Source organism: Prenolepis imparis, unplaced genomic scaffold, assembly GCF_030444845.1.
Source record: "Prenolepis imparis isolate NDT839.2.m4 unplaced genomic scaffold, iyPreImpa1.0 SCAF_10, whole genome shotgun sequence".
Taxonomy (NCBI): Eukaryota; Metazoa; Arthropoda; class Insecta; order Hymenoptera; family Formicidae; genus Prenolepis; species Prenolepis imparis.
This window is the reverse complement of record NW_028141168.1, coordinates 12,450,090-12,470,470: the sequence shown is the minus strand read 5'-3', so window position 1 is coordinate 12,470,470 and position 20,381 is coordinate 12,450,090. Positions and strand designations below refer to the sequence as shown.

Genomic DNA, 20,381 nt, shown 5'->3' with positions numbered 1-20,381 from the left:
AATAATACATTTTATAGATGTCATAAAAGACTTTTCGCCGGAAATACTTTCAACTTCCGGATATTATTATTACGAAAGATGTTTTCCGCTTAATTACTATTCACATCTCGTAGCGCGTCAACGTCACGTTTATTGATGATGATGCACGCGTCACCCGAGTATGTTTATACGGACCTGTGCATCTTCGTGTCCAACACGCAACACGCAACACCACACAACGCAACGCGACGCAACGACGTTGTACTTGGCTGATGGTGTCATGGCGGGTTCAGCAGTAATCGACAATTCAATGTACATTACGTAGTCATATATTATGCGTATGTATCCCTCTCTATCCTCCATTTGCGAATATCAAACGAGATTTGTACTTTTGTACGTACAATTGTATATGAAAGATCCATTATATCATTGATCAACAATTGAAGTCGATGAGATAACCAAATCGATCCAATAACTTTCACGATCGTCTCCGCGTCTACTGCGAAATCTCTTAAAATCTATATCAGGTATGTTTAAACAAGGGTATTTCTTTTATCTCTATCTAAAGTATTGAGAAATTTTATATACTATTTGCTTTTCTTTACTCGAGGAGAATGTGTATTTAATAACCTCTTATCATCTTCCGCGTATTTTGAACAAAATGGACACAGATCGAAAATAGATGAAACGGCTGCAGAAAATCGATTCGTATTTTCACCTGCAATTTATCAAATAATTGACAATTGGCGGCTCGCCAATCTTGTTTGTTTTATTTATCGAGATTATAAATTATGCAGGCCGCATCGATTTCATTGTAAAGATCGAGTGACTCAGACAGACAGAGAGAGAAAGAGATATGAAAGAGAATCAAATGAATGCATTAATGCCCCATTAATACGAAAAAAGATAGTGCAACGAACGAAGAGAATCGTAACGCCAACGTCGTGAATTACAATGCTGATATGCTTCGATACCATTCTCTGTCGACGTCTATTAATATACACGTCACAGACGCACGTTTTTCAGGTCCACGACTCCGGCGAGGAGTATTTCGTGAAAACGATGACGACTGTTTTGACAAAACAGACTTCATCAACGCTCGACGAAATTAACGTGACGTCCAACGCAATTTCACGCCCGCTCGTGTTTTCTCGCCATATAATTAATAATATTTACTCCAGGATGATTAGGTCTCTTGTGTGTGCGAAAATACAAGTGGAAAAAAGTCTTGCACGCGTTCGCAATTTATTTTAGCTCATAATATTTGTTATACCAAAAGTATTGTGTCTTTCTTTTAATTCATATATTCATCTTAATTAAATCGCATGTTATTAAATACACACTCTCTAAAGAATTTTTCAATCGTAATTAAATCTCAGTCGATTAAAGCTTAAAAAGAAGATAAAAACTATGATATTTGCATCTTTTTATGACTTATTATTAGTTATTTTATCAAATTATTTCGTTATTAATTATTTGTAAAACAATTTGTAAAGGCATTTAAATTAAATCAAGAGGAAGCGAGATACATTATTTACAGTAAAATTCAGTTTATGATTTTAGTTTTAAAAGAAAGAGATAAAATATATTTAACTTCTTGTATTTACACTATGAATATAAAATATGGACAAATAGAAATATGTTAAAAATTGAAAATGATATAATTTCAAAAATATTTCATAATATTTCAAAAAAAATCATGATCCTTATACATTAATACTATTTGAATATACTTAGCATACACATAAGATATTTAAAAATGACACATTTCATTGGTTAATTTTTTAATCTTCACGTAATTTGCATTCTCGATATTATTTGCATTAAAATGCTCTATGTCAGTTTTTCCCATCGAGAAGGGAATTAAGTCCTGACATTTACCCTAAATGTATTCATCGATTTTCTAAATATAATATTGCCCGTATATATATGTATAATGTAATGTTTATGTTAAATAGTTGAGAGATAAAGACTTTGTTAGCCGCATTAGAAACACTTTATGCACGTGTAAAAATATGTATAATGTTCAACTGCGGCATCATAAACTTTATAATAACCTTACGTACAGTAATAACTTATTATGCTTACATTTACACAGAAATATAACGCCGAGAGCTATATAATCGTCACGTTTATTGCTGCTCTTTGGTCTTCGTATAAATAACAGTTTTATATAACTAATTAGAATAGACGCGAGAGAAAGAGAGGAAGTTAATGAAATTAGCACAATTATTCATTCTCTTTTTATCATTTGCTTTTAGGATAATTGTGGATAAACATGCTACAGAATGAAACGTGACCATGATGAACGAAATGCGTGCCCTCAATCTAGGAAGGCGCAATAAGGCTGAGCATAAATTGGTGCGAAATCGACCTCTCTGCGTACTTCGTCAAGAATGACTCGAGTTTTTGCGTTTTTGCGTGAACGCTGACCACGTGCACCACGTATGTATATAGTATACGACGCTCAGGGAGAATTCTCCACGATGTCGGCCACGTCAGACCGTACACAACCCTCGGCCAATGTAGCTAAATATATATGAATATAAAATGTGCCGACCCGGAGCATGCGTGCTCGAATACGCCTCAGGGCCACATCGGCCTCGTCCGAGCGCAATATATCGTAGTTAAGTCAACCCTTCGGGAATAGTAAAATTGGAAAATTAATTCCTCCGAGCCGCGAATCTTTCTACTTTCCTGCCTGAAAATTGTAGACATTTTTTATACATAATACATTTAAAGAATATAAATTTATATATAATTTTTACTAGTTGACAGAAGTAGCGCGAAACGGGGTATAAAAGAATAAAGTCGCAGTTATACGAAAGAGGGGCGCATTTAATATGTAATATGAACTTCGGTGAAACATAAGCACACACGTTAAATACTTAATGCCTTTACCAAGAAATATATAAAGAATAAAAATTTTAAATATATTTATATTACACTAATTAAATTCTATTAAAAAATGTGAATTTGATTTGCGTTATTATTTTAAGACTTATTCGTTGTTTAATTCTGTATCGTATTGCTCAATTTTTATAATTTGTTTTTAAAACATTTATTTTTTATTCAATTTTAATCATTCAAACACACGTATTTTTAAAACTCGTATTTTTATTTTTAGCGCAATTTGTCGAATCAACATGTTTTGCTATATATTATACATTTACAGTCAGAAATATTTCCGTCGCGCCATATTTCGATAACAATACAGATTGTTTAGACGTCTCTGGTAGCCAAGTTTAAATTCGTGCAACAAAAGTGTATATGTGAGACATAATTCTCTAATCTTTCTTTTCAATTTAACGCATAATAACTGGTAAAAATAATTAAATGAAATTTGTTAAAAATACTTTATATCTCGAGCTTCAAAACATAATCTATATAAATATAAATATCTCGTATTACAATTAACAGCAAGGGAAAGTAGAAATAAATCGCCCATTATTTTTGCGCCCACTTGAGCGTGTGACATGTTTCGCGCGAATAGATATGGGCATTATATACTTTCATTTGAACTTTTAGAATGAAAATAATACAGGTCAGGATACAGTTCATACGCACGCAGATCTATTTTGTCGATTTTGCCCCGCTTTCTCGTGGAAGGGCAATCCACTAGACGATATAAATGGATATTTGTGTCACAGATTGATCGCGGCATCATTAAGCGATTATGCGAGGGTAATAACTGCGTTACGGACGTGCGGTGAGATATGTGTCAAGTGTTACCCTTGAGCACTCGGTTATTGAATATTATATTAGCGACATTATAGGATCTGTGTGTGCTCCATATATTCTATGCCTCAATAGTCTCAATTACGAACTATAACTAACGACGTGACCGAACTGACGAACAGAGACCGCAGGTATTGTGCAATCCGTAATCGAGTTTCTGTACATTTCCTTGAGAAATCAGAGTCTAGACAGGTATTTTTTACGCGCGCACATAAACAAATACAGAGGCATAAATCGAACTGACTGCTGACTTTTGGACCCCTAAAAGTATCCAATGTAAGCTCAAAAATTTATTTTTTTCTTTCAAAAATAGCCCGCGAAAGAAGAGATTCAGAGAGAATACTTTGAAAATGAATCAAATTCAAAAATATATATTATTCAGAGATTTCGATTTTTTCAGAAAAAAAATTGTTTCAGTTTCAATATCAGAAATATTGCCGCGTGCATTAAATTCATCGCGGATCAATGTGAAATCGAAAAATCGTGGGGACCGAGCGACCTTTCAAATTTCGCAATCTTGTTAAGAGCTGGATCAGTGACAGGTGTGTGCGAGCTGCTCCAACACTTTTACCGCGATTGATCGTATTTTGTAACGAATATTAAACGAGATTCAACCGGTCCTTCCTCTCTCTCTGGGTCTCTCTTTCCATATCGCGTACATGTGCATACACACGCGTACACACATAAACAAAGACACGAGCTCATGTGTGCGCACGTGCGTGTGTCGCACTTGGCAGGCACATGCACATCGGCGCCATTCGTCGGAACGCACGTTCCTGCTTTGAGGGGCCTTTTTCGTCGCATTTTTCACGCTCTCGATCGCTCTCAGTATCATTCGTGACTCGCTTTTGACAGCGCAAGATTGTTCCCGCTCGCGCAAGAGGAGTGCGGATCCCCCAAAAGGAACGACGACATCGAACACAGCGACGATGCAGCTGGGTCTGGCACCGAAGACCATCAAGTACTTGATGTTCGCATTCAACTTGTTCTTCGTGGTAAGCATTAAATGTATGCAGATGCAGCCGACGAGCGGCGCGACGTCGCGTTCCTTCCGGAACGATGAGGTGGCATGCATCGCCACTGCGAGTTATCGAATCGTTCTATCGAATGCAATGTGCGCACTTTAAAAATTGACATCGCGGACTGTGAGTATTGATCAAAATTAATTTAATTAAGCTTGTGGAAAGGCCTGGATAAGGCCGAAATTTCATTGTGAATCTACAATTAATTCAAGTTTGAATCGAGCTTTTTTGCTGATGTTTCTTAAATACACAAAATATCCGAGATAATAAAGACAAATTTTACATGCTTAAAGAATTATCTCAATTAATTTCAATTGATGTTTGGATGGCTTCTATAAATCGTAGATTTTTGCATATGAATAATTATATTGAAATGCATATTATAATGTGAATAAAATCATCTGATTTAACAGAGCTCATTTTTAACTAATTATTGCGTGCATGAGCGTATATCATTTTAAGATATGTATTTAAATATCAATAATATAGGATTTGAGGTTCGAAAATATATCATTAGTAAACATATAAAGTATCGATACAATATATAAAAGTTATTGTGCTAACCTTTAACATTTTTTGAGTCACGCAATCGTTAAGTTATCTGAAACAAATATTGAGTATATAGTAGATAAATATTATCGACTGAAATTAGTCATAGCAAACACATTTTTGTTTGAAAAGTGTAAAAAAAACCATGTTTGTATTTCTGATTATTTTTTAACATTTTGCTGCAATATAAACAATTATAGATTCAAAAAATACAATGAGTTGAGTGATCGGTTTTTAGAAAATGAAATTTAATTGAGATAATAAATCTAAAAAATGTAATACAGCAATCACGGACAATATTATCACAATGTAACATCATTGATTTTTTAAATAATATCGTTTATCATAGATTGATTCAATTGTATTTTCTTGCTATAAGTTAAGCCTTAATTCAGCATTAATTCTATCTTCATTTATGTTATATAAAATGTCTATTGTGCTATTCAGGGGCGTAGCCAAGATTTGATTTCGGAGGGGGATATTTTTGAAAAGTAAAACTTATAATAAAAAATAAAAAACACAACTTATAATTTTTATTGTTAAAGAACTATAATAGAAGTCTGAGCATTTTAAAAAGATTGAGTACTTCGTGTAATCGGTAGGACAAACATCTTATCAATTATCATTACGATAAAGTGTCGTTCAAAACATTGTTTTTAGATTTTAAAGCATTTACAATTTTATTTCTATTTCCGCTTTCAACCTTTTATTTTCATATTTGGTTTCAAAATTTCAAGGGGGAATTCATCCCCCAAATCCCCCCCCCCCCTGGCTACGCCCCTGGTGCTATTGCATTAACTATCAATTGCAAATTCTAAATGAAAATGCCATTTACTCCTGAATATAAAATATTGTTTATATGTCTTTGCAGAAATATAGATCCATTTGTGTATATATAAATTTAATATAAATTAAAATTAACTAAATGTTGTTTGGTTATATCGGATTAGTTTACTCATCGAGAATAAATCATTATATAATATATTCGTTCGACAAGTATCTTACAATTAATTTACGTAAAACATAATGTAATTAAAAATATTTGTACATTTTTATATGAACGTGTACATTCTCATTATGTAAATGATTCTTTTCTGAAAAAGAAAAAAAAAATTCGCTGCGGACAGGATTCGAACCTGTGCGGGTAGAACCCAATGGATTTCAAGTCCATCTCCTTAACCGCTCGGACACCGCAGCTGTTGTGAGATGCGTTCAATTTGTATGATGTTGAGTTAAGGCACACGAATTTATAATTCGAATATATCTCATGAAAATATATCGAGAGATTCTTTCACCGAAAAGTTAACTCGATTAAAAAGATAAGATTGATGCATTTCTTTCAATTCTTCAACCGAAATGTTAATTATTTATTGTATTAATTACGCATTTATATATTGTTTAATGTTTAATTAGCTGTTTAATTAATTGCGCTATTGCCGGATTATTAGGGAATTATTATATAATTAAATTAATCAATTTAATTATAAATTGTATTTTTAAATTCTTTTTCCTGTGACAATATGCTACATTATATCAATTTATTATTTGTTTAGATCACAGGGATTGTACTGTTATCAATTGGCTTGGTCATCCATGGAGTCTACTATCAATATCAACATTTCCTTGACAATAGTTTCTTCTCCGTACCATCTCTTCTCGTAGCTGTAGGCTCTATTATCTTTTTCATCGCATTCTTCGGATGCTGCGGAGCCATTCGCGAAAGCCCCTGCATGATAATAACGGTACGAATATTTATTATAAATATACCTGGACGATATATTTTTTTTCAATTAAATATACACTTTCTAATGCATTTTTTGACTAAAAATAATTAAATTTATGCGCGTTTCCATTGAACTATACATTTATTAATTGGGTGTGTTATTTTTTATCTAAAAACGCGGCACGTAAACGAAAAAAGCCCGACCAGCTCTACCTATACGATGGTATCGTCTCCCCTTCGTTTCCATAATGTAATGGATCATATGTTTTACATACGAAATATGTAATCGACATGTGTGTCCTCCCCATTTCACCTTCCCGGCTGTTATTCCGGGAAAATTCTCCCTCGCAGACAAGGGCGGGCGCGCTTCCGGTGTTACTTTAAAAAATTGACGCAACTGCATATTACAAGAGACTTATTTCGTGAGAGAGTTTTCTCCAGATTAAACTCTGCCTATGTCGATATTTTATTTATTAAAAATAATATATATATATATATTTTTAAATAAATTATAACTTTATTATATTTTAATAATTATTATATCTCAGATAATTGTTCCGAAATATTTCCAATATTTTAATGATACCGATTTTATCTTTTACAATCTTCTGTTACAGTTTTTCACCCTTCTAACCGCGGTCTTCATACTGGAAATTATAGGCGGTACGATGGGATACGTGATGAGGGCGCGGGTCGCGACGGTCGCCGAGGAAAAGATGCTCGAGACGATGTCCAAATACAATAACAGCCGCGAGATCGCCCTCGTCTGGGATAATCTGCAAAAAGACGTAATGCGCAATTACATAGGATTATCGTTTACGTAATATACCAAACGCGATCAAAGATATCTTTCAAACAATGGACTAAATAGGATTCTCGGTTTCGTTCTTTTTTTTTTCCGCCAGCAACTTTGTTACAAGTTTTTCACGCTTCGCTTTATGCCTTCCCTATCGTGGGAGCGACGCGATCGTCGCGAGGATATCGTGAACGACAAGCGATTACAAGGGATAATTTCAGTGCACGGCTCTAATTCGTCGCGTGTATAATACATGTGTATGTTGTAGAACCCTCTTCGTGTACGCGCTACGAGGGGGTAGCGCATAAATCGATTTTTACCGTCGCCGGCTTCCTTGACCACGCTCAACGATCTCGTACGAGATGTCGTACGCGAGCGTGAAATATCGCAGACTTTTGCTTTCGCGCAAAATATCTACTCGACTCGCGATTAATTCGAAACATCTACCCTTGCTTTTTGCGTGACGTAACGCACGAATTTTTCAATTCATTTTTCAATCGCAGTTTGAATGCTGCGGTACACGCAATGCCAGCGACTGGATGGAGAACTTGACTAGACCGAAGAACTCGACGGGTATCCCGATGTCGTGCTGCGATCAACCGGTAGGCGCTATTGGCACGGCGAATTGCACGATAGAATCACCGACGCTGCATCACGTAGGTTGCATGGATGCGTTTGCGCATTTTGCGGAGAAACACGCGGCCAAAATAGCGGGTGTCGGATTGACTCTTGGTGCAATTCAGGTATACCTCCTAAGTATGATATACCATAAATATTCTAAACGCCGTTTCGTGCAGCCTTTATAAAACAAGAATACATTTGAAGTTCTTGCGCGTTTTATATTATATAAAAATAATTGATGTCTTAATTAATGTTGCAGCTGATAGGAATCTTCCTGTCATTATATCTAGCCAGATCAATCAGGAATTCTTACGTGACCATGTAGAGTGCCATGCGAACACCAAGCATATATATCGGATTTAGTGTTTATATTTTTAGATTAGAATTAGATGACAGTGAGTCGGTGGATTTTAATTAAGATATAGGACTCTCATATGATCTTAATGAAATTATCGATATAATAGCGATCTAACGTGAGTACATTATTTATCATTGTAAGGGTGATAAACTATTTTTGCTACGTGATATTTCGCATCGCGTATTTTTAATAAAATATTTACATCGTCATCAAGTATTTTTGTGACGTTGCGTTTATGAATTCTCGTATATATTTAAAATATGCGGTAAACTTCTACTATTCTTATATGTTTATGAATATAACACAATCACATTTTTTACAATTATTTATTTTATAAAAAAAATCTTTTAACCTTTTTCTGTGTCGTAATTTTTCGGAGAAAATTTATTGCAAACAGTTTTCACGACTTGCAAATACAGATGAAAAAATTCAACCTTCACGCTTATTATTGTGTCCCTGTGTGAATCATGTACACACACAAATTAACTTAATCGTTCATATGAATCATACTCGTGTTATTGTTTTGCTCATGTATAAACGTAGCAACGAGCACAAGTGACCGTTTCTTTTGTATGTCCATCAACGAAAACTTCTCATCTTGTATCCGCGATTTCAACATATTACATTATTGCTTTGTCGTATAATTTACAAGATTTTTTATAGAATATTATTTGGTTAATATTTGAATTTTTTATTAGTAAAAAATAATTTCATTTGCAATAAGGTTGAATTTAATATTATATATTACAATTTAATAAATTAAAATTTTCCCTCAAGTTAAAAGGACAATGAATATACATTTAAATATTGTGTGTTGTATAATGATTCACGTTAAATATCATTGTACATAGATTTAAAGACGTAAACAAAATATGTCTCGGCTATTTTGAGATACCCTGCATATATAAATTCTGTACTATAATATAAAAATATCATATAAAATTATGAATTAAGACAATTTTTAAAAATTTAATGTTTGACAAGCAGCATACACGTCACGTGTACACTTGTCAATTTTTTTTCTGCGCGTAGCGTTTACCGCATATCTCTAATATGCACATGTTAGTGCGCTCTATCAAATTCGTGCTTTGTCATATCATTTTACATTTCTCGACTTTTTGCTCCCTCTCTTTCTTTCTCTCTCTCTCTCTCTCTCTCTCTCTCTCTCGCTCTTGGACCGTACGGTTTCAAGGAAATCGCCCGCGTTGGTATATGTATTGTACAAAGACGTCTCCGTACGCGATCGTGCGAGATCGCGTGGCGCACGAACAGTCGTTCGTCATCGTCCGCTAGCATTCGTACGTTTTCGTACGTGGCTCGTAATCGGCCAGCTGATAACGGCCGCGGAGCCGACTGATATCCGGCCGATATCCAGGAACGTCATCAATAGTCTGTGTGTGTCAAGTGCGTTGGGATCCGCGTTTGCTGTGCACCTGTGTCCAGGAGGAGCCTACACGAGCACCAAAATGGCGGCCACACACCTCGACGTTGGACTTCGCTGCATCAAGTATCTGCTGTGCGCGGTCAACTCCCTCTTCGTGGTCTGTACCGTATATGCGATATCGTTATTTCTTTTTTATCTTTTATTCTATTTCGTTACTATGTGCAATTTCTCTCGCAACAATCGAGCGACTCATTTTGACTAATCGCGATTCATCTATACGTGGAATAATACCATTGCGATCTCTCGTTACTCATCTCGACAATATAAATTTCTCATCTTTGCGATATACTCTATACGTATTGATTATAAATGTCAGTTTTGATAAATTGCGGTAATATGACTTTCTGAAAACACTTTGCACACTTTTTTATCGATGTCGTATTAAGCTTATCGGGACAGATATTCTTGGAAAATGAGACAATATATGTATCAAGCCCCTTCAAAGATATGCGTGAAAAGTCTTCAATAATTTTGCGATGAGTCGATGTATATACATAGTCGTGGAGGTCCTTGGAAAATGCGACGCAATTTCAAGGAGGTGCAATTGCGCATTATAAGAATGCTATCGTGTAGACTATACCACACAGGTATAATTATCGATTGCTGTTGTAGCGATAATGCCTATACATATAGATACGAATAATGTCTGGATCCTAAAGGCCATTGCACGTACAAAAATTTTAATCGTAAAGCCGTAAGCAAATCGTCTAATCACAGTCAAGCATTCTTATTACGTTATGATAATTCTTCTCTATGATTGGACGATTTGCTTACGGCTTTACGATTACGACTAAAATTTTTGTACGTGCAATGGCCTTAAAAACTTGTATATACTTGTGCTAACTTCTTACTTTTTACGAAAGAAAAGAAACGAATAACGAGTTAGAAAATAAGACTTTTTCACTGTAAAAAAGTTATCTTTTTTTGTAATTTTTTTATATATTATTTATAGAAAGAGAGAGTATGATACACACATATGAAAATATCGAAAAAAAAAAAAATTGTTTTTGTATTCTAAATTGTCTTATATAAGAGTGTTCTATCAATTTTATTTGTCACTACTGCAGCTGTTAGAATATGCTAATTCCAATAATACAAACGGCAATTAATCTTAAAAATGACTCATTAGATATCCATTTTCGCGTATATTTTTTTGCGTAGTTTCCTTGACTCTGCGCATCTGAATATAATTAAAATAGTATAATTAAAAAATCAGTATTGTCATAAATCATTACATGTTTTGTAAAAAAAAATATAGTTTATATATAAATAATATATACAATAATATAACATTTATTTGAAGCGTGATAATATATAATATAAAGGCAGTATCAATTAAATCGATTCGCTATTTCGGTATTAAAAAATCAACTTGAAAAATCAACGCGTATCTGATTATTTACTACGACATCTGTAACGACGTAAAATATAAACTATGATAGAAAAGAGAGGATAATAATGCCCTTCAGTACAAACGACACGAAGACAAAAGCAAGTTTTGCGACATTAATATTTTTTTTATTATTATATCCTTTGTTCTCTGTCATGCGAAGAGAGCGATATGGGCCATGAGAAGTTCGAGTTTCGTTGTTAGAGAGATTGCACTTTCGAACTGCGGTCGATATCACATAGACAAGGCTATGCACTAATGAATTATTAGGGATGGGCGTATCTGTACAGTCCCGTTCAACCCGATTATATACTTTTCAATTAAATAAAGAAGCGATAACACGCGCTTTCTCCATATCTTGTCCCGTATCGATGCGCAGTATTGTCCTAAAATTCTCGCACACATATTGCAATTTGTATGCGAGAATTTTAGGACAATACTGCGCATCGATAAGCAAAATACGGAGCACAAGATATGACATAAATTCGACCAATGAAATGTTCGGTATAAATGGCATAATGCTGAGCATATCGTTTAGCAAAATTTATGCTAGCCACCTTGTATTGCTCATGTTGACTCACTTATAAATTATAATGCATCTGTGCAAATTTGCAGCTTATTGCTATATGTACAGGAATATATTTACATATGTATGAATTTGAAAGGAAAAAAGTAATTCTTTTTTTTTTCTTAAACGACATAATCGAAATTTTATAACGAAATTGTAACGAAAAGAATTGAGGATAAACTTTTTTCGTAGTTTTGTTATAGATTTACACATCCATATAGTAATATGTCATAGGAAAATATTTCAAACATCTTCGAACTCTTATACGCTGTTACCTCTATCTAGAAACTTAATATGGTTGCTTATCAGTAAAGATAAATTTTGCAATCTCGTGATGATGTCGCGCGGTATCATCATACGACAGCAAGGTGGAAGGCTTCAACATACGAGTTAACTGAAAAATTGTAAAAGTTTGTACAGATAGGTGCAATGATCTATTGCCTCCTATTTGATCTTTGATTTCATTGTTATCGACAAAAAAAATTGTGTTTGCCTCTTAACTATATAATTCGCGCGCTTATTCAATTGGCCCTTGTTTATTTAAATCGAATAAAAAATTTAATTACTTTTCCTATCTTATTATGTATGACATCTAGTTTTCGATAACTTGTCGATTAATTAAATAGCAAATAGTAAATTTAATTTTGATGAGAACACGTAGACTTGTATCAACTATATAAAAGATACGGCTTTTATCGCGTAGGAATAAGTAACTCACTTTGCAGAACAAATAGAAACTGATGTGTACATAATGATATATTTCATATAATAGCGACAAGAGTCTTGCATTTTCTCTCTGATCTAAAGAGTTAACTGAAAACGTATGTTACACGTACAATTGTTATACAACAAATGCTAGAGATAACTGCATTATAAAAATAATAAAAAATCTTATGCTACAAGACAAAATTAACTTATTTGATTATGCTGTATAATTTGCACATTTGTAAATTATTCCTGTAAACAGAAATAGAATTTATAATGTTCGACAAGCTTTGCTAAGAAACTACATGCACAAAACTTTGAGTTGTATACAAAAATGAGAACAACAAGTTTTTATAAACATGCAAAAGCTTTTCTCTCTTTTAAATGATAGAGAATGGTATTTCGTAATTTAATCCAAATATCACAATTTAGTAGCTTCGATTACAATATATATATCGATTATTTTTAATATTTTATTGCAGTTGACGGGGGTGATGATAATATCGGTCGGCACGACAATTTATGCCGTTTACGAGAATTTTTCCCATTTCTTGGATTCAAGCTACTTTTCGCCAGCCACGCTTTTAATCGTGGTCGGAATATTCGTCTTCATAATCGCTTTTATGGGATGCTGCGGCGCGATTAGGGAAAGTACCTGCATGGTTCTTGTGGTAAGTGAGACATATGAATCCTACTTGCTTTAAATATCATTTCTCGACGCGTACTCATTCATGTAATTGTAGTTTGCAGTCTTACTATCGTTTGTTTTGGTATTGGAACTTGCCGCAGCTGTTGCTGCATACAGCTTACAAGATGGCATTAAAGATCTTCTAGCTGAAAAAATCAATCTAACGATGCATCAATATAGAAGGAATAAGGAAGCCACGATTGCAATCGATTTTATGCAATCTAGGGTAAGAGGATTAACCATTCCCTATATTACTATTAGTTGTAACTCATTATGAACTTATATGTATAAAACGATGTTATTTTTCTCTAAGAAACACAAAAGTAAAATTTTAAGAAGTTATGAAAATTAAAAGATATAATATTGTCGGATGATAGATAAGATTTTTTTTAAAATAAAAATGCTAAGGAAAATTATTATTTATTTTATTGCAAATTTCTATCTTTTAACTTTTAATTTTTACTTTAAACTTTTTACTTTAATTTTAATTATATAATTATTAATTTACTTTAATTGTAACTTTAACTTTTAACTAATATTTTGAAAAATAATCGATTATACATATATATAATAATTTTTCTTTATAGTTACGTTGCTGTGGATATGACAGCTATAGGGATTGGGACGACATATCGTTTAACGAAACGAATATGGATTTACCCGATTCTTGCTGTGCATATATAGTGGATGAGATAATAGATTTTCCGGATCGTTGCCAGGGAAAGTACCAGGAGGGCTGTATCAATCGTCTTTCTATTATTGTTCACCGCAGTGCATTATACATCGGCACGGGAGCTGTAGCGATCGCTCTTATTCAGGTAAGATTTAATTTTTTTAAAAAATATAATCGATATATATATTGTAATCGAAGCTACTAAATTATGTATTTGGATTAAATTACAAAATAATCCTTCTCTATCGTTTTAAAAGAGAGAAAAGATTTAAAATTAAATTTTTAATCATGCAATTTTCTGCATGCTAAACTTGTTTTCACAATTTATAATATAAAACATTTGCTAGATAGATAAATAGGTAATGTGTCAATATATTAAGCAATATACGTGTTAAAGTAGAATATTCTGGAATAGTAAATTGTGATATATATATAAAATCTTCAAGTCCATAAATTCTTACAAATTACACATAAATCGCATTAATATTTGATCTTCGAAATTATTATATGCTCTAACTTGTCTACTTTACAATTAAAATTATAATCTTGAATATGTAATTTATATAAATAAATAAGTTATATAATTTTATATGATAATAATTTGTGTCTACTGTTTCTTTCTAGCTAACGGGGATTATGTTCGCGTGTATGCTTGGCCGAGCTATCAGACGTCAAAAGACGGAAAGGGAAAGGCGCCGCTGGGAATTACGAGAAAACCTCGTGAATGGTTACGAACCGCTGGGAAAATCGGATCCCTTAACTACGTTTCCCGTAGTATATATGTCACCGGACTACCCATTAAAAGGCGATAAAAAATGTTAACATTTTAATACAAAAATTCAATAAGACCAGATTTTTCCTATTGTTCTCACAAAGAGAAATTTACACACAGAAAAACTGATTATATCGGTTCTATTTTCTATAATATAATTATATAAAAGCGTTTATACAAAAATGAATATTTCTTTCTGATGCTTTTACATTTATTTGTGTAATAGAGTTCAATAGGTTATATTATCGAAGATGATATAGGAGAAAACAGTACTTAATACCAAATAATTGTGATTTATATCATTCATAGATTAATATATTTTCTTAACTAGATATAGACAGTCTAATCGTTTTAAATAATTTGTATTCCAATAATTAAATATTGCGAAATTTTAATTTAAATTTGAACTTAGAGTGAATTCATTCAAATTCATTTTCAATTTTATACTATAGATAATCAAGAATGTTTGCCATAAGAGAAAGAGTATTATTACACAAACTTGTAAAAAGTGTTGATACTTATTGAATATTATTAATGCACTGTATTTTTATGGTAAAAATAAAATATATTTAAATGGTATTTACACATTATATATCCCGTCAAACGAGAAAGAATATATTAAATAAATTTGATTATTTAAATCTATTTTTCATAGTCACCTGAAGAATAAAGCTTGCTTCAAAATCTCAGAAGCTTCCTCGTGATGTTCCCCATTCTCAAGATACGGTGGTGTTAATTCGCGATATGCGAGGCATACGCGCCTCGATGTGATGTCCTGTCGAAGCACGGAATGTTCCCACTGATATCTACGAAACAAAAAATATAATATTAATTACATAAAACATAATAATGTATATCTTCGTTTCTATAAGAAAAAGTATTATACCTTGCTGGACCATATAAAATCATGAGTGACCTGGCAGGCATTGGTAATCGTACTACCACGTTATCATCAATATCGATCTGTGTGTTATCATGAATGCATTTCTCCAAGATGGAATTGTAATTTGAAACGTAGTCTAAGTTGTATCGCGTTATTGGACCACGATAAGGAGTCATAGTCAAAACAGAATCACCGAGGATATTAATGGTTACTATACGTTCTCCCCAAATCCAGCAATCATCAATATGAGGATCAATAGAAGCACCTCGTTCGGGATCATATTCAAGCGAACATTGCTCGACAGTTCTAAAGCCATGTAGTAATGATATTTCCTCAAATTTATTCTGTACAAACTGTGTTGTTTTAGGAAAACCATCAAATACTCCTAATTGTAACTTTCGCTTTTTAAAATTACATTTTGGTCCAAAATTCTATAAATTGAAATGTTTTAATTAAAAACATATAAACATATATAGAGACGTATTAATTTTCATAAATATAAATGTACCTGTTTTCTTCTACCACTCTGTGATGCTTGCCAAGGGAGATAATCGAGCGCTTCCATCAATTTCTTAACCTCATCTTCACTTAAGAAATTTAACTGAAACATATATATTGTAAAGAAAAATGATAAAAAGAATGCTATAAAATGTACAGTAGTTTATTGTAATCGTATTACCTTGATATAAACACCAGGATAGTTAATTAAATTTCCATCATGATGAGGATGCTTTTTATACTCGTCTATATCCCATCCAGGTGATGATTTATCACAATATGGGCAATAAACATAACATTTGCTTTCCTGTAAGATTAAAAATATAATTTAAATTAGTTGAAAAATTAAACAATAATTAAAGATATATTTCATCCAAGATTGTATAATTAAAGTTATAAAAAAGTTTTTTAAAGAAGTTTTATAAGAAAAGAAGTTATATATAAAACTTTTAATCAGTTTATATTATAATGGTTCTCATATCACATTTTCAATTATATAAAAGGATAATATTAAGGCAAAATAAGAAAAAGTGCCTCATCTTTTCGCATAAAAAAATTGCAAACTGGTTATTCTGGTATTCTTTCCAGTTAGAAGCAGATCCAACAGACAGAACACAGTGATATTACATCAAATATATAGAAGGATATTGAAATAAAATTAAGAAAAACAAAATAAGTGCCTCATCTTTTTGCACAAAAAACTGCAAACTAGTTATTCTAGTATTCTATCCGACTAGGAGCAGATTCAACAAACAGGACAGTGTATAGCAGACAGCAGATAGAAAAGGCAGAGAAATCTCAGGTAAAATATTCACACATAAATTTTGATTTACATTTTTCAAGGAAGACAAGTTACAAGCTTGTGAGTATACTTAACAATATAATACATAATATAATAACAATCCTATGAATAATAAAGCATAAAGATCATCAGATAAAAGATGATTCAAAGATTAGAATACAAAAAATTGCATTGATTGGGCTTACTATGATTCTGAGTAATAATAACTTAATTGGAGAATATTAATGAAACAATAATATGGAAAGTCCCTGAAATTAAATTTTATTATCATTTCTCAATCACAGAAAAGGGAATCCCGATCAATTCTAAGAAATGTCAACGCGATATATAAAGATCTTGATATATAGGTTATGATAGGTTAAGAAATTTTCCAACTTCGTTACCTGCAATACTTCCTTCAGATCCGGCTTTGATATTTTATATTTAGTCTCGCAAATTAAACAAGAACGTATTCCTTTGCAGCCACAGGGTCGAACAGTTTCCATAATGATTCCTTTTCTTTTTTATATCGAGCAGAAAACGCTGAAAAAAAACTACAGATCACGGACAGATGTCGGACAACAACAAACCGGCATATTTACCTCAAATCGATTGTTAACAAAATCGATATGCGAGATATGGATTACATTAATTTGTATCGATTCGGAAAAATTTGATTTCTCTATAGATGAATTTAATTTTTTAAATAAATTTCAATGAAATATTCATAATAAACATGGTTAATAAACACAATAACTTACTCATCGATAAAATAAATAATAAATTGACATTTTAGCTTCTCTCTCTCTCTCTCTCTATCTCTCTGTTACTATTAAAAATTATTATACGTAGAAAAGGAAAAAAATTAAGATTATATTCAGCGAATCTCTCTCGTTATCGCCTTGTGGGTCATAAGTCAAAGTAATATTGATGTTATATTTTAATCTTTTAACGTTTCTCTTGCAGTTGTACGCCTCTGTTTCACACTGCAAGGATGTTGTCGAGGATCTGCTTTGTACTTTTGCTGGTGCTTCCTGCCAGTTTCGCCAGTAAGTATTCTAACATTTAAATTCTCAGTTTTATCATTCGCGCGATCATTTTGCGAAAATCTTTTAAAATACATAAAAAACATACATAACGCTTTTATCTTTTTACCAAGTCAATAGATACATAGTCTCGGATGTGTTTAAAATATATTTTATATTAATAAATAGTCAAGTGAAAAATGTGAAAACTTCTGAGAATAAATTAAGTCTTACTTTGATTTATCTTTTTCTTGGTTTGCGAAAATATTTATTTATTTTCAGGATTAATTATAAAATAATTAATTTACTAATTAATTGAATATTTTCGCAGAGGTCAAATGTCCCAACATCATCGGCAGAAATCAGTGGACCTCCGTTCCCGTTGGAGATGTGAATTATTTAATAGTGCCGATACTTTATGTAGTAATACAGCATACAGAGACACCAGAGTGTAATACACGCGAGGCTTGTACAACCCGCGTCGACAGCATCCGCGGTTATCACATGGACCAACGTAGCTGGGATGATATCGGTTATTCGTAAGTCATATTAAATAGTAATCATTATCTCAGTCCCATTGAATACACATAATCCCTTTCATAACATTAATATACAGTTTGCTTTATGTAACGTAAATATATCTAATAATATTTATTAATCTATTTAATATTAAAAAGTGTGCAAAAAATATTGATCAATATGTTGTCTTTTCTTTAAAGATTCTTAATCGGTGGCGATGGAAACGTGTACGAGGGACGTGGATGGACACGAGAAGGAGCGCATACATATGGATATAATAAAAAATCTATCGGCATAGCTTTCATTGGAAATTTCGAAAGTAAGCATCGCGAAATATATGTATTTTTTAAATCATATATTTAATATATTGATACTTTATTTTTTGTTTATCGAATTGCTATATTTTCTGGTCGTCTTTTATTTTCAGATAAACAGGCCAGCCAGAAAATGTTAGACGTTGCACATCAATTAATTGAGTGTGGCAAATCCCAAGGTATCCTTCGAAGCAACGTACGTGTGATCGGTGCGCGACAAGTACGGCAAACATCCAGCCCTGGGTATCAACTCTTCGTACAGATGCAAAATTGGCCTGAGTGGACTAGCAATCCTTAAATGAGCGATTTACAGCAAATGCTAAGGATTGTCGCTTTTCATCCAATTTGAATAACTATCTTATATCATGGAGAAACTATTTGCTTCTATATAATTTTTAAACTGACATAAAATGTATATGTAGAATAGAATATTTTTTCTTATATATATATGTGTATAAGAAATCTTGAACCTTTTTTTAATAAGGAGAAAGCTTTTTTGTATCACAACACTTATTGCTTATCCGCAAACTCTTAATCCGAATCTCGTTCGATGAGATTATTATATAGAGCAGGGTTTTTCAAATGATAAATCCTATGATATTTTTTCGCAATTCGTTGGCAAGAAAAAAAAAATATAACAAATATAAGACCGTAAGAGAAATATACGTCAATTCGAGGTAATAGTTTGTGTTTTATTATATTACCTTTCTAGCGAGAAGTCCAGCTCCTGATCTAATATAAAAAGAAAATTCTTAACATACGTTTTTTAACGTATTACATATTGTAAAGAAAAATGATAAAAAGAATGCTATAAAATGTACAGTAGTTTATTGCAATCGTATTACCTTGATGTAAACACCAGGATAGTCAATTAAATTTCCATCATGATGGGGATGCTTTTTATACTCGTCTATATCCCATCCAGGTGATGATTTATCACAATATGGGCAATAAACATAACATTTGCTTTCCTGTAAGATTGAAAATATAATTTAAATTAGTTAAAAAATTAAACAATAATTAAAGATATATTTCATCCAAGATTGTATAATTAAAGTTATAAAAAAGTTTTTTAAAGAAGTTTTATAAGAAAAGAAGTTATATATAAAACTTTTAATCAGTTTATATTATAATGGTTCTCATATCACATTTTCAATTATATAAAAGGATAATATTAAGGCAAAATAAGAAAAAGTGCATCTTTTTGCATAAAAAAATTGCAAACTGGTTATTCTGGTATTCTTTCCAGTTAGAAGCAGATCCAACAGACAGAACACAGTGATATTACATCAAATATATAGAAGGATAATATTGAAATAAAATTAAGAAAAACAA

The 20,381-nt window shown here is 32.4% G+C and overlaps 4 protein-coding genes, 1 long non-coding RNA gene and 1 other non-coding gene across 8 annotated transcripts; 3 read left to right on the top strand and 3 right to left on the bottom strand.

Annotated features, from left to right (window-relative positions):
• Positions 1 to 209: 209 nt before the first annotated feature.
• Positions 210 to 9,002, top strand: LOC145942031 (CD63 antigen-like). Of its 3 annotated transcripts, none has more exons than XM_083048503.1 (7): positions 210 to 317; positions 2,241 to 2,424; positions 4,573 to 4,712; positions 6,842 to 7,030; positions 7,629 to 7,799; positions 8,311 to 8,550; positions 8,688 to 9,002. In XM_083048503.1, the coding sequence occupies exons 3-7, from the start codon at positions 4,647 to 4,649 to the stop codon at positions 8,751 to 8,753; spliced, it is 732 nt and encodes a 243-aa protein (XP_082904629.1). In that variant the 5' UTR covers positions 210 to 317; positions 2,241 to 2,424; positions 4,573 to 4,646; the 3' UTR covers positions 8,754 to 9,002. The 3 variants fall into 3 exon arrangements, with proteins under 3 accessions (XP_082904629.1, XP_082904628.1, XP_082904627.1); XM_083048502.1 differs by lacking the exon at positions 210 to 317 and adding an exon at positions 357 to 506; XM_083048501.1 differs by lacking the exons at positions 210 to 317; positions 2,241 to 2,424 and having other exon boundaries at positions 4,455 to 4,712.
• Positions 6,404 to 6,485, bottom strand: Trnas-uga (transfer RNA serine (anticodon UGA)). The gene has a single exon. It is a non-coding gene; the product is annotated as a tRNA-Ser (tRNA).
• A 1,127-nt stretch (positions 9,003 to 10,129) lies between the features above and the next one.
• Positions 10,130 to 15,535, top strand: LOC145942030 (CD63 antigen-like). Its single transcript, XM_083048500.1, has 5 exons — positions 10,130 to 10,327; positions 13,376 to 13,564; positions 13,637 to 13,807; positions 14,169 to 14,399; positions 14,879 to 15,535. The coding sequence occupies exons 1-5, from the start codon at positions 10,253 to 10,255 to the stop codon at positions 15,074 to 15,076; spliced, it is 864 nt and encodes a 287-aa protein (XP_082904626.1). The 5' UTR covers positions 10,130 to 10,252; the 3' UTR covers positions 15,077 to 15,535.
• LOC145942029 (alpha-ketoglutarate-dependent dioxygenase alkB homolog 4) lies at positions 12,116 to 17,794 on the bottom strand. Its single transcript, XM_083048499.1, has 6 exons — positions 17,593 to 17,794; positions 16,589 to 16,714; positions 16,418 to 16,510; positions 15,913 to 16,340; positions 15,686 to 15,832; positions 12,116 to 12,582 (listed from the first exon to the last, which is right to left on the bottom strand). The coding sequence occupies exons 1-6, from the start codon at positions 17,692 to 17,694 to the stop codon at positions 12,579 to 12,581; spliced, it is 900 nt and encodes a 299-aa protein (XP_082904625.1). The 5' UTR covers positions 17,695 to 17,794; the 3' UTR covers positions 12,116 to 12,578.
• On the top strand, positions 17,072 to 19,727 carry LOC145942034 (peptidoglycan-recognition protein 2-like). Its single transcript, XM_083048507.1, has 5 exons — positions 17,072 to 17,209; positions 18,155 to 18,237; positions 18,545 to 18,752; positions 18,933 to 19,051; positions 19,160 to 19,727. Exons 2-5 carry the CDS (start codon positions 18,183 to 18,185, stop codon positions 19,342 to 19,344), a joined length of 567 nt encoding a protein of 188 aa, XP_082904633.1. The 5' UTR covers positions 17,072 to 17,209; positions 18,155 to 18,182; the 3' UTR covers positions 19,345 to 19,727.
• Positions 19,201 to 20,307, bottom strand: LOC145942036 (uncharacterized). The gene is made up of 3 exons (XR_014426289.1): positions 19,892 to 20,307; positions 19,751 to 19,778; positions 19,201 to 19,339 (listed from the first exon to the last, which is right to left on the bottom strand). It is a non-coding gene; the product is annotated as an uncharacterized LOC145942036 (long non-coding RNA).
• Between the last annotated feature and the right edge of the window lie 74 nt (positions 20,308 to 20,381).